We start from the raw sequence: 17,101 nt of genomic DNA, 5'->3' as shown, positions 1-17,101 counted from the left end.
ACATCCTTACGGTTAGAGCGGAGGCTGGGGCTGTGTTTTCCTTCTCATGTAAGTGGTGTGTGTGTGTGTGTAAGTGGTATGTGTGTGTGCGTGTGTATGTGCATGTGTATGTGCATGTGTGTGTGTGTAAGTGGGGTGTGTGTGTGCATGTGTGTGTGTGTAAGTGGGGTGTGTGTGTGTGCATGTGTGTGTGTGTGTGTGGAGAGGGGTCGGAGCCTGTGTGGCTGACTTTTGAAACTGATTGAATGAGAGCTATCACACCATTTTGAGGAGTTAAACAGCCCAAACCATTCTCCCTTCATCTGGTCACCTCTCAACATCTAGGGTGTTACAACTTTTAAAAACATTTCTCAGTCTGAGGGTCATGCTCTTTCTTAGGAGCAAAGTGTTCCATGTGCCAACACCTCCCAAGCTGCCCTTCTGAATGGTCCTCAGACACCGACAGCGACCCTCCTGGCCCAGCTCTCCTGGACTGGGGGCGGGGGGGGGGGGGAGGAACCAGGTCGGATCACAGAACCAGGACACACAGCGTGCTTCCCGTGCACACGGAACACGGGGTCGAGGCTTCTTATGAGGTTTGCACGTTGGCAGCTTCCATGTGACGGAAGTTTCACGTTAACCCCTTCCTGGATGCACGTGCATGGAGCTGGTTTAAAGAAAGAGAGAAGCCTGCTCCTCCGCGTTCCTGGATTTAGAGGGTTCTAGAAGAGTCCGTCCCAGCCCCATGGCAAGGGCTGCCTCAGACGGAGGGGCTGCCTCTGAGACACGGGGTGCTCCTGTCACGGATGCGTGTCTGCGGTCACGGACACGTGTCTATGGTCACGGATGCGTGTTTGCGGTCACAGATGCGTGTCTGCGGTCACAGATGCGTGTTTGCGGTCACGGATGCATGTCTGCGGTCACAGATGCGTGTTTGCGGTCACAGATGCATGTCTGCGGTCACAGATGCATGTCTGCGGTCACAGATGAGTGTCTGCGGTCACAGATGCGTGTTTGCGGTCACAGATGCGTGTCTGCGGTCACGGATGCGTGTTTGCGGTCACAGACATGTGTCTGCGGTCACAGATGCGTGTCTGCGGTCACAGATGCATGTCTGCGGTCACAGATGCGTGTTTGCGGTCACGGATGCGTGTTTGCGGTCACAGACGTGTGTCTGCGGTCACAGATGCGTGTCTGCGGTCACGGATGCATGTCTGCGGTCACAGACGCGTGTCTGGGGCGTGCTTACCAGGGTGGTGAAGAGGTAGTGGTAGTGCTCGGTCATCATGCCCATGAACAGGATCTGCAAAAGGGAAGCAGGGGCGGGATCAGAGACAGGGGTCACGGGGCACTGACTGCGAGGCGACTCCGACAGCTGGGAAACGGGACGGGAAGGAGCATTGAGAGTCCAGCAGACGAGGAGCCGGAGGGACCCATGGCTGACGCGGAGCCAACACCCGAGCCACTGACTCCATCCGAGGCCTGGTCACGGCACCGTGTGTGACTCGGAATGAAGTCATTGGACTGAGGATCACATTTAAAAATAGTTTGTGCAGCCCTGGCTGGTATGGCCCAGTGGATATAGCATCGGCCTGCAGACCCAAGGGTCCCGGGTTCGATTCCGGTCAAGGGCACATTCCTTGGTTGCAGGCTCCTCCCCTGCCCCGGCCCGGGTCAGGGCGCGTGCAGGAGGCAACACATCAATGTGTCTCTCTCACATGGATGTCTCTCTGTCTCTCCCTCTCTCCTCCACTCCCTAAAATCAATAGGAAAATGCCCTCAGGCGAGGATTAAAGAAATCAACTTCCTGCTTGGACTTGTCGGTGACGGCACCGGGTGGCCTCCGTGCGACCCGGTTTCTGAGTGACCCCGGGTGTGGATACTCGCCCAATGGGTCCTCGTAGCTGACGTGCTTGTCATCAGGCCCGAGTGGGGCTCCCACACGCTGAGTTAGCCATGCGGGTGCCCAGATGCCTTAGGTGAGGGCTGGAGGCCCTGCCTCTCTGAGACCCCCCCCCCCCCCCGCTGCTCCCACAGAAAGAGAAGAGGACTTGGGGCGCAGATGGAAGGAGGGGGTGTCCTCACACACGTCTCCCACGGCCTCTCCAGCCCGACCTCAGCGACCTATTGGCGTCTTGTGGCTTCAGACGTGCGTCTCCTTTGTGTTTGTCGAGGAAGGGAAGGGAGAGGCGGCGAGAAGGACAGGGTCCGCGGTAGACGTGGCTTGTTCCGCCGTGGCCCTCCCTTGGGATTTCTGGAAATGTGTCCCCTGAGAAGCAAAAGCGGCTCATGGTCTGGAGGTGAACGTTGTTGCTCAATCTCTGAAACCGGAAGATCACGTTCCTCGGGCAGGTCCCCCGAAAGCACCGCCTGAGGGCTGTGTGCTGGTCTTTGTACGGAAGTGAACGGCGAAGCCGCAGAAAGCCCTCCCCCAGGCAGTTCCCCCATCTCGGACGCGTCCCGGACGCCGTGAGAATCGGCCCGGCAGCTGTGCAGTCAGAGGCTCCGAGACGCCACCCCAGGGAACCCCGAGTCCCTAGGATCTCTGAGGCGGAGCCGGGGTTGGTGCAGCCCTTTGCGGCCGTGTGGAGAGCCACTGCTTGAATGTTTGCGTGAAGAACAAAGACGGCCATGGCTTCCAGTGAAAGACGCACGAAGGGTCCGGACAGAGGCCACCTCGCCGTGGGAGTCCTGGGAGGTGCCTGCGATACAATCGGATGGTTCGGCAGGAGAGGGGGCGACGCATGAAGAGGGGGTGCGGTGATAGCACACCCGCCACGGCCTCTGCCCTCAGCTACCGCGGACACCGAGGGGCACCCGCTGAAGGTAACGCCATGAAGACAAGACAGATGACAGGAGACGCTCCCCATGAATCATGAGCCCGCGGCGTGGAAGCCACTCCTGCCGTGATAACAAGCCCGGCTCACGGGGTTTCAAAGGGTAGAGCTGCTCCAGGGCCATCAATAACCCGGCGCCACGCGCGGCGAGGCCTCGTTAGCCGGTCCCTGATCTTGGCGGAGCATCAGGAGCGAGCCTGCTGGGCCGGCCAGGAGCCCAATTTCTCACTCGGTCATTAGACAGTGCAATTGCCGAGACCAGCTCTTGAAAGGGAAACGGACAAGTTTTATGTTAAGACGTGGAGCTGGGCACGGAGCTTTAAAATATTCTTCCTGGAGTTGAGAGCGAAACACAAAGGCACCGAGCTTTCGGCTGCACGCCAGGGCTGGTGTTTCTTTTTAAACTTCATTTTGGAGGTGTTTCATCACCCACGGAGGGCCTAGGCCTTTTAAAAAAATTGATATTGTAGCCCTGGCTGGTGTAGCTCAGTGGATAGAGCGCCGGCCTGCGGACCAAAGGGTCCCAGGTTCGATTCCGGTCAAGGGCATGTACCTTGGTTGCAGGGTCCTCCCCGGCCTGGGCCTTGGTCAGGGCTCGTGCAGGAGGCAACCCACCGACGTGTTTATCTTTCCTCCTCTCTCCCACTTTCCCTAAAAATCAGTGGAAAAATACCCTGGGTGAGGATTAATAACAACAACAACAAACTGATGTTATCGTAGTTTCACACAAAATGAAAAGATGTAAAATATGGCGTCCCAAACATGAAGGTGGGAGGGGAGTAAGAATGTAGCTGGACGTACATGCCTATCGGCCTCACACAGGCTGTTGGCGACACGGAGTGGTACCCGTTACCCTGTGGGAGCCACAAACCAAAACCTACGAAAGACACACAGAAAACGAAGAGAAAGGAACCCAGCAAACCCTGAGGAAAACCAGCAAACCACAAAGGCAATCAGAAGAGGGAAGGAACAGAGAAAAACTACAAAGACAATGAACAAAACGGCCACAAGCACATACTTATCCGTAGTCACGTTAGATGTAAATGAATTAAATGCTCCAGTGGGAAGACAAGGGGTGTATGAGTGGACTAAGGAACAAGGCTGGTCTGTGTGCTTCTTGTAAGAGCCTCACTTCAAGCCTAAGGACACGCGCAGAGGAAAGCGAAGGGATGGACAAAGATACTGCACGCAGATAGAAATGAAAAGAAGGCTGGCTTAGCAGTCCTCAGAGCAGACAAAATAGACTTTAAAACAAAGAACGCAAAAAAAGGCATTACATACCAATAAAGGGGTCAGCCCCAGGAAAGGCCGCACCATCATAAATACCTCTGCCCCCAGCATACGGGCACCTCAGAATAAGAAGTAATTATTAATAGACGCAAATACAGGTATTGACAGTCATCCCGTAATAGTAGGGGTCGTTCTGCCCACTCACATCAATGGATAAATCATCCGGACAGAAAATTAATAATAAGATAACGGCTTTCAATGTCATATTAGACATTTATAGAAAAGTTCATTCAGAAACTGGATAAAGTTCTATTTCAGGCGCACAAGCCTCAATACATTCAAGGAGATTGAAATCCATCAAGCACCCTTTGCGACCACAGTGGCGTGAAACTAGGAATCAACAGCGGGAAGAAAGCGGGAAAGACACGCGCGTGCACACACGTGGAGACCAAGACCAGGCGAGGAGGCAACCAGCGGGTCCAACAGGAACTCAACAGGAAAGAAAAAATGACCCCGAGACAAATAATGAGAAACACGACTTCCCCAAACTTCTGGGACACAACTAGGTCAGTTCTAAGAGGAGGCTCGTAGCCACACGGGTTCGAGAAACAATAAAAAGCTCAAATAAGCAACCCACCTTCCGCCAAGGGAACTGGGAAGAGAAGAGCAAACAGCAGGGAGGACTGATGAAGATCGAGCGGCCGTGAACGCCACGGAGATGCAAACACACAACAAGCTGGGGCTCGTTCTTTGAAACGACACAAAACGGACAAACCTTCAGGCAAACTCTCCAGGAAAGAAGGCCCTCGAGTCACTGAAGCCATAAGTGACCGCGGCTACAGCCGACACCAGAGAAACACGCAGGGCCGTTGGAGAACGCTGTCCACGGCGGCCTCCCCGCCGAGGGGCAGGCTGGGGTACGGACACGCGTCCAGCAGCGCACAACCTGCCAGGGCCGAACAGGAAGAAACGGCGATTCTAGACGGACCGATTCCTCGCAATGTCACGGAAGCAGGAATCCAGACACTCACCGCGAACAAAAGCCAGAGGGGTCACCGGTGAATAAGATGTCAGATGCTTTTTTTTAAAGCAACCATTCAACTTTTTATTTTTATGAGCATTTTATTGTCGTACCTGGAGGCCAATATCCATTCGATATGCCCCTTATTCAACGTTAAGAAAGATCTACGAAGATGCACGAATAAGCAGCTAATAGGTCTCCTGATTTTTTAAAAATATATATTTTTATTGATTTCAGAGAGGAAGGGAGAGGGAGAGAGAGACAGGAACATCAGTGATGAGAGAGAATCATGGACCGGCTGCCTCCTGCACGCCCCACCCTGGGATCGAGCCCGCAACCCGGGCCTGTGCCCTGGCCGGGAGTCGGTGCTCAACCCCTGAGCTACGCCGGCCGGGCTGAGAGATTGTCCTTTAATGGCCTGTCGTCCGAGAGCAGAGCACTTACGGGGGGAGCGCTGCATTCACACACGGTTTTCCCTCTGTAGGTTGTTGTGTCAGCTACAAGTCAGTCACTAAGGGATTAGGAAAGGTTCTTCGGGATAAACGTCAGCTCTCCCAGTAAAAGCATGATCGGGAAGCGGAGTTTCCTAACAGTTCTTTGCAGAACTGACGTTCCCCCCTCGGGGACACGGCCTCTCTGAGGGTTGATGCTGCGCTTGTCTGCGGCCTGATGGGGGCGCTGACCAGGCCCTGCACACGTTCAAGGCAGTGCTCCCAGCAAGCAGCCCTGGCTCGATTCAGAGAGAAACATCGATGTGAGAGAAACATCAATTGGTTGCCTCCTGCACGAGCCCCAACCAGGGCCTGGACCAGGGAGGAGCCTGCAGCCAAGGTGCATGCCCTTGACCAGAATCGAACCCAGGACCCTTGGATCTGCAGGCCGACGCCCTGTCCACGGAGCCACACCGGCCAGGGCTGTGTGAGTTCCTTATGTCTGGACCGGTCAGGGGTTCTTGACCACTGTGAGCTTGGACACTCAGAGCTGAGGGGACCTCGGCATTTAGAGCCCACCCCCCTTTTCCCAGAGGAGGGACCTGCTCGAACCGCGCCGTCAGAGCGTCCAGGCAGCGCAGGCCGTGGGCACGTGGGGATCTGGTTTGAAATCGGTTTCAGGACCTGGATCCGTCGTGCTTCTCACCTGGAACCTGGGGCATCTTGAGAGGATAAACAACGTCACTCCGGGCAAATGCATCGCTTGTTCTGACACAGAAAGCGAAATGGCAATGAGTTTATTCTATCGAGGAAAATGCAGGGTCTCCTGGCTTTCCACCTAAGACTCTAGTCTCCCCTCCTCACGGTGTCAGACATTCGCTCCAGAAATCCGCTCCACGGTCCCCCGTGGGCCCCGGAGAGCCGGCCAGCGACACCCACTCCCAGGTCTCCTTTGCCTCAGGGCAGAGGCTAGAGATGGCTGTGCTGTTGCTTTCACTTGTTGTACCGTTATCTCCATCGATCGGGGCTCAGTGTTGAATGAAAGAAGGGATTTCTGTGCCGTGTGCCCACCACACCCTCGGGGGCCATGGGACCGTCAATCGACGGCATTTCTTCGGGGCCGATGGGACGAGACGTGACTGGACGTGGAGAGCGAAGAGGAGCGTCGGGTGGAAGGAGTGGAGGTCAGCGGAGGCCATTCCAGGCCCCATCGCTGGGAGTGGGCGGCGGGGTTCAGAGCAGCAGCAGGATCAGGGGTGGATTCCTTTACTCTAAAGCCCGAGGTGAGCCTCCATCCGGACCAGCCGCCTGCGGGCCTGGGGCCACGGGAAAGTTATAAGTCTCTCTGCGCTCGGCCCGAGTCTCCAATACGGTTTCCTCCTCACAGCTGGGTGAGTGGCGCGTCTCACCCCATGGCCAGGCCGCGTCTCACCCCCATGGCCGGGCCCCGTCTCACCCCCATGGCCACGCCGCGTCTCACCCCCATGGCCAGGCCGTGTCTCACCCCATGGCCAGGCCGTGTCTCACCCCCATGGCCGGGCCCCGTCTCACCCCATGGCCGGGCCGTGTCTCACCCCCATGGCCGGGCCCCGTCTCACCCCCATGGCCGGGCCCCGTCTCACCCCATGGCCAGGCCGCGTCTCACCCCCATGGCCGGGCCCCGTCTCACCCCCATGGCCGGGCCCCGTCTCACCCCATGGCCAGGCCGCGTCTCACCCCCATGGCCGGGCCCCGTCTCACCCCCATGGCCGGGCCGTGTCTCACCCCCATGGCCGGGCCCCGTCTCACCCCCATGGCCGGGCCGCGTCTCACCCCCATGGCCAGGCCGCGTCTCACCCCCATGGCCGGGCCCCGTCTCACCCCCATGGCCGGGCCGCGTCTCACCCCCATGGCCGGGCCGTGTCTCACCCCCATGGCCGGGCCGCGTCTCACCCCCATGGCCGGGCCCCGTCTCACCCCCATGGCCGGGCCGCGTCTCACCCCCATGGCCGGGCCGCGTCTCACCCCCATGGCCGGGCCGCGTCTCACCCCATGGCCAGGCCGCGTCTCACCCCCATGGCCGGGCCCCGTCTCACCCCATGGCCGGGCCCCGTCTCACCCCCATGGCCAGGCCGCGTCTCACCCCCATGGCCGGGCCGCGTCTCACCCCCATGGCCAGGCCGCGTCTCACCCCATGGCCAGGCCGCGTCTCACCCCCATGGCCGGGCCCCGTCTCACCCCCATGGCCGGGCCCCGTCTCACCCCATGGCCACGCCGCGTCTCACCCCCACGGCCAGGCCGCACCTCACCGCATGGCCAGGCCGTGTCTCACCGCATGGCCAGCCCGCGTCTCACCGCACAGCCAGGCTGCGTCTCACCCCCATGGCCAGGCCGTGTCTCACCCCCATGGCCGGGCTGCGTCTCACCACATGGCCAGGCCGCGTCTCACCCCCATGGCCAGGCCGTGCAGCACGTGCTCGTTCAAGGCCGCCCCGAAGGTCTCCCCGATCTGACTGATGATGAGGAACGACGCCCCCTGTGGGTGCAGGTTCCAAACACGGGCTGCGTCCGTCCCCAGGGGTGAGGACTGAGGGTGGTGACCACAGGAGACCCACCTCCGCCTCCGCGCGCCCCACCCACAGCCGCGAGGCACAACTGACGCCAGGAGAGAGTCCACGCTCACGGCTGCGTGACTCATCGACGGTGCACTCGCCTCCCACAGCGGGAAGCCAGGCGTTAAACACGCATCTTCTCTCGGCCTTGCTTTTGTTTTTTGTTTTTTTAATCCTCACCGAGGCTATTTTTCCATGGATTTTGAGAGAGAGTGGGAGAGAGAGGGAAAGGCAGAGAGAAACACCGATGTGAGCGAAACACACCCGTCGGAAAGAACGTTCCAGGTGTTGGACTGCAAGTGGAGAGGCGGGGAGTGGGGAGGAGACGGGCGCCCGGGACCAGCCGAGCGCTGCTGGCCGAGGCCGGGCTGGCACCGAGGGAGAGAGGCCTGGGCAGGTCGTGCCGGCCACGAGTTTTGGCATTAAGAGCAGGCTCCCTCCGCCCTGGCTGGTGTGGCTCAGTGGATAGTGTCGGCCTGCGGACTGAAGGGTCCTGGGTTCGATTCCGGACAAGACCACATGCCCGGTCGCAGGCTCGGTCCCCAGTAGAGAGTGTGCAGGAGGCAGCTGATCCTTGATTCTCTCTCTTCCCCTCCCCCTTCCTCTCTGAAATCAATAAAAAAACACATACTAGATATAAAAAGAGCAGGTCCGTCCGTGCCCGCGGCGGATGAAATAATTACTGACTCAGAGCTTCACGTTTCATTTGCAGAATAAGGTGAAGCCATCACATCCAGGCTCCTTGTGTGACCGAGGGGGCGGGTGCTGCTGGCCATCCCGCAGGTCGGTTTCCTGTGCTTGTCTTGGCCCAAGTTCTCCACCAGCCAGACCTGGGGGGGGGGGGGGGGGGGGGATGGCGCTCGTAGGAGCCAGCGAGGGGCAGTGGGCGGGGGGGGGGGGGGGGCCAGGAGCCCGATGGGTCCCCAGGGCAGGCTGGGGGGGGGTTCCACCCTCCAAGTGCAGCGGCTGACGAGGCACTTGGTCCCCACGAAGCCCTGAGTCTCTGTAGCTGAATCAAGTCTTGACATTTGAATTTCTAACTAATTTTTGGGAAATAACTTTGCAGCTTCTCATCACACAGCACTTGTTCCCTCTGAATAGAAATAATTGCTTCGCTGGGGTGCTCGGCGCGACCAAGAATAACGCAGCCCGCCCCCCCCCCCCCCCCACTTCTAGGAAATGTCAGACGTCTCCCCTGAAGTGCACCGAGGACCTGTTCTCTGAGGATCATTACAAAGTGGTCGGAGAGGATGAGGGCGGCGGGGGAGGGAAAGTGCCGGAGAGAAGGCCAAGCCTCCCGGCCGGAGAGGGCGTCTCGGCGGCCGTCTCAGCGGTGAGAGAAAAGCTATTTATACGGATTCATCTGAGCGGCGGGCTACATTTCCCCAGGAATCCAGGAGGCCCCGGGGAAGACATGCTCACCCATGGACCCGGGGGGGGGGGGGGCGGGGGCGGAGGATTTAAAGAGAGAGAGAGAGACAGAGAGAGAGAGAGAGAGAGACAGAGAGAGAGAGAGAGAGAGAGAGCGATGCTTAAGGGCCTTGCAGGGCCCCGTCTCCGCTCCCCTCCGCACACCACCCGCCTGCGTCCGTCCCCCGTGCTCACAGGACCAGCGGCAGCGGCAGGGGCTTCGGCGGAGACGCCCGCAGTCCCGGGGCCCTGGCTTCCTAACGGGTCCGAAAGGGCCACTTCCAGCCTCGGGGGGGGGGGGGGGGGCGGCCGGTGCTGGGGCCGCGCTGGGGAGGCCGGACGCGATCCTGGGAGAGAGCAACGCGTGCCCCGCCTCGCCCCTCACCTGCTGCAGGACCTGGGCGGCCGTCTCCAGGGAGCAGTCGAAGATCACGTGGAACTCGCGGGCCCCCTTCATCTCCTTGAGCAGGGCCTTGGCGTCCTGGGTCCCGGGGGGCAGCTGCCGGATCCTGAGCCGGAGGTCGTGTCTGGACGGGGCCTTAATGAGCTCCTGCAGGCGGATCAGACCTGCAGAGGCCAGAGGACACGTGTTCACTCCGGCAACTCCCATCGTCCCCGAAAGGGAGCCAGAGGCCCGTCCAGGTCACACTGCTGACGGCCCGCGTGCGGTTCCCCTGCCCGGGCGGGTGCACTGTGTGGCCGCATGTGTGGGACGCGTGGCTGTGTGTGTGGGACGTGTGGTCACATGTGGGGGACCCGTGGCTGTGTGTGTGGGACGTGTGGTTACATGTGGGGGACGCATGGCTGTGTGGGGGATGCGTGGTCATGTGTGGGGGATGCATGGTTGCATGTGTAGGACCCGTGGCTGTGTGTGTGGGACACGGGCCGGGACGCGCACTCTCCCACGTGCACTAGGAACGCATTGGGGTGCAATCATCCTCTGCAGCCGACACCCCACACCTGTAACAAATGACGTCCGTGCCCCTCACACGGGTTAAACAGGAAGTTGCTCCGTGCAACAGCGAACACCTGCCCCTCCACCAGCCGGGCTCGGGGGGACTTTGCGGGCTGTGACCCCTGCGGCCCCAACAGGGTTTCTCGGTGACGAGGTTTCCTGGCTGAGGAGCCGGTGGCCCTAAGTCAGCGGTTCTCAACCTGTGGGTCCCGACCCCTTTGGGGGTTGAACGACCCTTTCACAGGGGTCGCCTAAGACCATCGGAAAACACACATATAATTACATATTGTTTTGTGATTCATCACTATGCTTTCATTATGTTCAATGTGTAACAATGAAAATACATCCTGCATATCAGATATTTACATGACGATTCATAACAGTAGCAAAATTACAGTTATGAAGTAGCCACGAGAATGATTTCATGGTTGGGGGTCCCCACAACACGGGGAACTGTATTAAGGGGTCGCGGCGTTAGGAAGGTTGAGAACCGCTGCCCTAAGTGATGGCGTCCTCCCCACGGAACCTCCTTAGAGGTGGCTCCTCGGCCCTATCGCTGACGGGGCGGCATGTTGACGGAATCCTTTCTCCATTAAAGTAAACAGGTCACACTCGCCTTAGAGACGGCGGCGAGGGAAGCGGAACAGCCTTTAACCCCCTCCTGCCGCCTGTAGGGAAGGGCGCGGCCCAACCTGGCGGGGTGTGTGCTTTCCCGCGAGTAGGACTGTGAGTGGCGCTGGCTTCTGTTTGTTTTTTAAAATGCGTTTTTATTGATTTCAGGGAGGAGGGGGCGGGAGAGAGACAGAAACAGCAGTGAAGAGAGAGGATCACTGATCGGCTGCCTCCCGCACGCCCCCCGCTGGGGGTGGAGCCCACACCTGGGCCTGTGCCCTGACCGGGGATCGAACCCAGGACCCTTCAATCCGCAGGCCGGCGCTCAACCCCTGAGCCACCCGGGCCAGGGCTGGCCGTGCCAGTTTTAACAGAAGTGCTTATGGGCACGACGCACAGTCACACCCCGCTCCCCGTTACCTCGGCCGCTGTCGACTCAGCCGGCCACGCCCGTCACGTGGAAAATTGACTTAAAAAAAAATTACACAGCTCTGTGCCCTCGGGAACCGTGGGCTTCGGGAACCAGTTGGAAACGCTGAGCTTCGTCTTGTTCAGACGGAAACGGTGGCGTGCGCGGTGGGAGACGCGGCCGACGCCAGCTGCCCGGCCTGCACGCGAGGCCTTCACCTCCTGGTTTCCAGCTCTTCCCCCAGAGGCACATCCTTCGGGCTCCCAGGTCCAGCGGTTCCTCCAGGACCAGGCACAGGTGGCGCTGAGGTAAGAGTCCAATGGAGGGCGAGGACGCAGGGGGCGGGGGCCCACCGAGCCCCGCGCTCAGCACCCTCCTGAATGCTCAGCCTGAAACTGGAGTGCGGGCCGGCTGCCTTCCTGGCACCTGCTTCTTGTCAAGGCAATCAGCACGATGGAAGGCGCTCAGGGCCAACCAGGAGCACCGGCCTCCTCCCGACACCTGTCCGGGCCATGGTGAGCACTCGGGGCGGGACAAGACCAGCCAGGACTGGAGCCCCTGAGTCCTCACGGCCGCCCCGTGAAGCAAGCGCCGCTGTCTCCGCAGAGCAAGGGAGCGAAGCCAGGCCCCAGCGATCAGCGGCTCCTGAGGGCCCCGGGGCAGCGGGAGGGCGTGGACCCCCTGTCCTCAGGGAGCCCGCTCCCCGACCTCCCAGCGCCCCCTCACACACAGCGACGGCTGCAGCCGGGAACAGGCGCAGCTGAGTTATCCGACGAGATGGGAACTGAGACAGGGACCCACTCTTCCTTCTTCTTTAAAAAAATATTTTTATTGATTTCAGAGAGGAACAGAGAGAGATGGAAACATCAATGATGAGAGAGAATCATGGATCACCTGCCTCTTGTAGGCCTCCTCCTGGGGATCGAGCCCACCACCCGGGCATGTGCCCTGACGGGAATCGAACCCGGGACCCTTCGGTCCGCAGGCCGACGCTCTAGCCACTGGGCAACACCAGCCAGGGCCATCCTTCCTTCTTCCCTGGCGTTTCCTACCCTCCTGCTCCACCATCTCCCTCTCTCTCTCTCTCTCTCTTTTTCACACACACACACTCACACACACACCTACACACTCACACACTCTCACACACACTCACACACACACACACATACACACACTCACACACACACTCATACACACACACTCACACACACACACACACTCACACACACTCACACACACTCTCACACACACTCACACACACACTCACACACACACACACTCTCACTCACACACATACACACACACTCACACACACACTCACACACACTCACACACACACTCACACACACTCACACACACTCACACACACACACTCACACACACACACACACATACTCACACACACACTCATACACACACTCTCACACACACACACACTCACACACACTCACATACACACACACATACTCACACACACACACTCACACACGCACACTCACACACACACTCACACACACACATACACACACACTCTCACTCACACACACTCTCACACACTCACACTCACATACACACACACTCCACTGGAGCAGGACCACAGGAGGTCCGTGTGGCCCTCACAGGAAACAGGAGACATTTAAAACGCGGCGCGTGCCCTGCAGGGCCTGCTCTTTCGGTGGCGGACGGAACGCCAATCCTGCCGTGTCTTCCTGTCGCGCTGACATGCACGCGTGTGGCATTTAAAGCTGAAACCTTTCCTCGCTCCATTGGCTTTTAGAAACACTAACGTTTCCGGGGCCCCCTGTGCGCTGGACCCCCCGCTAATGACCAGGGGTGCGTGGACGCATGGCGCTCCCGTCCTCACGCCGCACAGACACGGGCCGCCGGCTCTCGCCCTGGGTGGGCCTGGGCGGCTGCCTGACTCCAGGGACGGTGAGCGGGGCCCACGGAGACGGAGCAGCTCGCACAAGGTCGTGTCGGGGCTTAAACCTCTCGACTCCCAATCCAGGCTCTTGTCACCAAGTCAGGCGGCTCCTGACTGAGACCTCAGATCAAGGAACAACTGACCGAATCACTAACTAGCTAGCTAACCAGCTCACTAACTAACTGACTAACTAGCTAACTAAATAGCGAAGTAACTAGCCAACGAACTAACGTTGTAAGCAGGGAACTGCAGAAAGGAACGGAGGACGGGCCCTGCTCAGCAGGAAGCCTTCGACCTTCACTTGGCAAAGGGTCCCAGGTTCGTCAACGCCCCCCCCCCCCCCCCCCAATCAGGGTGATGGCGACTCTCCCAGCCATTTCACAGAAGTCGGTTATTTTATCACCAATGGGACGGGGAGAGCACCCGTACAAGACCAGGCTCGCCGGACTTGGTTTCTCTCTGGAAGATCTCACGCTTGGTCTGCACGGGGCGTGTGTGCAGAGCACGGGCCATGGAGAGGGACAGACCCAGGTCCTGGGGACGGGCAGCGGGGACAGGGCTCGCCTTCCCTCCCGAGCACGTGTCTGCATGGAGGAAGCCTGCCCCCTCCTTGGCCAGCCTGGTGGGAGTTACAATTCAAAGGGCTTTTTAAAAAAATGATTTTACTGGTTTCAGAGAGGAAGGGAGAGGGAGAGGAAGAGGGAGTGGGAGAGGGAGAGAGAAACATCAGTGATGAGAGAATCATTGACCGGCTGACCCCTGCACGCCCCTCACTGGGGATTGAGCCCCAACCCGGGCCTGTGCCCTGACTGGGAGTCGAACCCTGACCTCCTGGTTCACAGGTCGATGCTCAGCCCCAGAGCCACGCGGCCGGACCGCATTCTGTGTTCCGTGTTTGTGACTGTCGTGTGGTGACAACGGCAGGTCCTCCTCTCAGGACACACGCTGTGTTTAGGGGTGAACGAGTCTTAAGGTCTTTTTCGTGGGGAACAAACTGCTGCTCGTTGTCCCGGTCACTGCAGCTGTTTTCATAGCGAGAGAACCACAGAGATGAGGCCGCGAGGCCGCGAGGCCATGAGAGCCCAGAGCCCAGAGCCCGGAGGGAGGGGGTGCGGCACCTCCTGGTCCATGGTCACAGCTTCCCCCAAGTGCCCATCTTCCTAAAGAAAAGGCAGCTGCCTGGCGGGGCCCCTGCACAGAGTGCCGGCCTCGGACTGAAGGGTCCCGGGTTCGGTTCTGGTCGAGGGCACGTTCCTTGATTGCGGGTTCGAGGCCCAGTCGGGGCCGTACAGGAGGCGGCCGGTCGGTGATCCTCTCTCATCGATGTTTCCATCTCTCCATCCCCCTCCCTTCCTCTCTCTCTAATAAATAAAAACATTAAAAAACAAAGAATAAGGCAAACCTGTGGCTATGCAATCACACAGGCCTCCCGTGTCCACCCCGGCGCCGGGACCGCAGCCGGAACCGCAGCCGGAACCGCAGCCGGAACCGCACCGTCGGTCCGAAGCTGGGAGCAGGGAGCCCGTCAGTCACAGGCACGCAGGGAGCTTCCGAAATGCCAGCGGTCACTGCGGGGCCCTGTCCGGGGCCACCTGCCCATCTGCTCTCGGGCACGACCAGGAGAGACGCTGATTTGCATGAACACGGGGTCCCTGGGAAAAAGGACCCGCTCCTTCCAGGACGTTCGAAATTTCCCCAGAAAATACAAAACCAAACAAACAGGGAAATGAATGAAATTTCCCAGCCTCCCCCTTAGGTAACAACAGCGTTGCTGTGCGCATCGCTGTGCCGCGTGTAACGGCTCGGTGCACTGGACACACGCCCCGAGGAGGCCGGGCGGCTGCGGTTTTGCGGGAGGAGAGTGAGGTTAACGGGTTGGGGGGGCCCTGAACATGAGTCACAGGTGCCGGGAACAGGGAGGGACCTCAAGGACCCGTCCAGGCAGCGGCTGCTGGACACCCGCTGGGGAGATCGGCTCCTGGGGCGGCAGCTGGTCCAGGCCGGACGGGGAGAGCGACAGTTAGTGAGCACGGGTTCGAGAGAAAAGGGCCAGGTTTCCCCGAGTCTATCCCGGTCAGTCACTCTGGGTTCCTCCCGGTCATTAGGCCTCAGCTGTGGGCTCCCTGCCCCCACGCCGGGACGGGACCCCGACAGGACGCACATTCTACAGGTCAGGCTCCTCGTCCTACGGACCTAGAAGTGGGAGGAGGCCTCTCCCAATCGGGGGAGCTGCGTTCTCAGGCCTCAGCGCTGATGGGAAAGGGATGGTGGTGAGTGCGTCACCCAGAAACAGCACATGAGAGTGCAGATCCACACACTCACACACACACACTCACACACACACACTCACTCACACACACACACACACACACACACACAAACGTAGAAAGCGCATCACAGGAGGCGAGACTCCCCACAGGAAAGGGCCCGGGTTCCCCAGGACGCAGAGGGGAGGGCCCTGTGCCCGGCGTGGCCTGAAGGGGTTTCTCAGCTGAATTGGGAAACGCTGGCTGGTCTGGCCAGGAGACGCGGTGCCTGAAGGGAAGGACGGGTGAGGACGGGGGAGGCGAGTTGTAAATTACCGGCTCCTTGGTGCTGGGAGCCTGGGCTCCTCTGTCCTGGCCACTCGGGGGTGAGAAGGGGCGGGAGTGCTGGGCTCAGCACCAGGTTTAAGGACGTGGTGGGCGAGGGGCGGTGGGGGAGGCGCGGTGGGGGAGGCGCGGTGGGTGAGGTGTGGTGGGGGAGGGGCGGTGGGGGAGGGGCGGTGGGCGAGGTGTGGTGGTCACAGAAGGTGAAACGTTCACTTATTTTTATTTGACGACGATGATCACCCAGAATTTCTCTCCTTCTGCCTTGGCCATAGATGCCACACTGTCCGTTTCCTGCAAGTCCATCTTCTGGGCGCTCGTGGGATAGGAAGCTCCCCTCACAAGGAGCGGAGGAACCCAGGGTGACTGCCTGAGGACGGGTTTGAACCCCACGTCTATAAACTGTACAGCAGTGACCTCTGCTCTTCCCAGAAGGAGACGCAGGGTGAAGTCCCTGTGGGCGTGTTTCTGGCCAGAATGGTCTCTTAGACCCAATAGCTTCACATGGAACCCAAGTGAGGTGCCAGGAAGAGACCCAGTTCCTCGTCGGGGGGATGGTGAGTGGGGTGCTGGGAGGAACAGGGAGTGGGGTGCTGGGAGGAACAGGGAGTGGGGTGCTGGGAGGGACGGGGAGTGGGGGTGCGGGGAGGAACAGGGAGTGGGGTGCTGGGAGGGACGGGGAGTGGGGTGCGGGGAGGAACAGGGAGTGGGGTGCTGGGAGGGACGGGGAGTGGGGTGCTTGGAGAGACGGGGAGTGGGGTGCTGGGAGGAACGGGACGGGGATGGGGTGGCTGGGAGGGACAGGGAGTGGGGGTGCTGGGAGGGACGGGAGAGGGGGCTGGGAGGAAGGGACATGAGGATGACGCACTGCTATCCGGTCAGAGTCGAACTCTGGTCGTCCTGAACTCGCTCTGCGTTGTTCAGGGGAATGGGGGTCCCGGCCGGGGCCTGACCGTGGGGTATATGAAGCGACTTCTGTAATATTCTGACCAGATAACTTATATATCAAAAGGGTGGTATTTCTCTTAAAAAATCCTAAGATTAATGATGAAAAAATTCCCCACAGGGGCTGGATTGGCTGGTCAGTGCATCCCCTGGTCAGAGCCCCCCCTCC

The 17,101-nt window shown here is 59.6% G+C and overlaps 1 protein-coding gene across 1 annotated transcript in view; it reads right to left on the bottom strand.

Annotated features, from left to right (window-relative positions):
• The window catches only part of GRIK1 (glutamate ionotropic receptor kainate type subunit 1), a 120,952-nt gene that overhangs the window by 57,081 nt on the left and 46,770 nt on the right, over positions 1-17,101 (bottom strand). The window contains 2 exon segments of the mRNA XM_070403807.1: positions 1,229-1,282; positions 9,885-10,066. Coding sequence (XP_070259908.1) covers positions 1,229-1,282; positions 9,885-10,066 — 236 coding nt within the window.

Source organism: Myotis yumanensis, unplaced genomic scaffold (assembly GCF_028538775.1).
Source record: "Myotis yumanensis isolate MYYU_CA2020_CCGP unplaced genomic scaffold, mMyoYum1.0.hap1 SCAF_2, whole genome shotgun sequence".
Taxonomy (NCBI): Eukaryota; Metazoa; Chordata; class Mammalia; order Chiroptera; family Vespertilionidae; genus Myotis; species Myotis yumanensis.
This window is presented reverse-complemented; position numbering and strand designations above follow the sequence as displayed.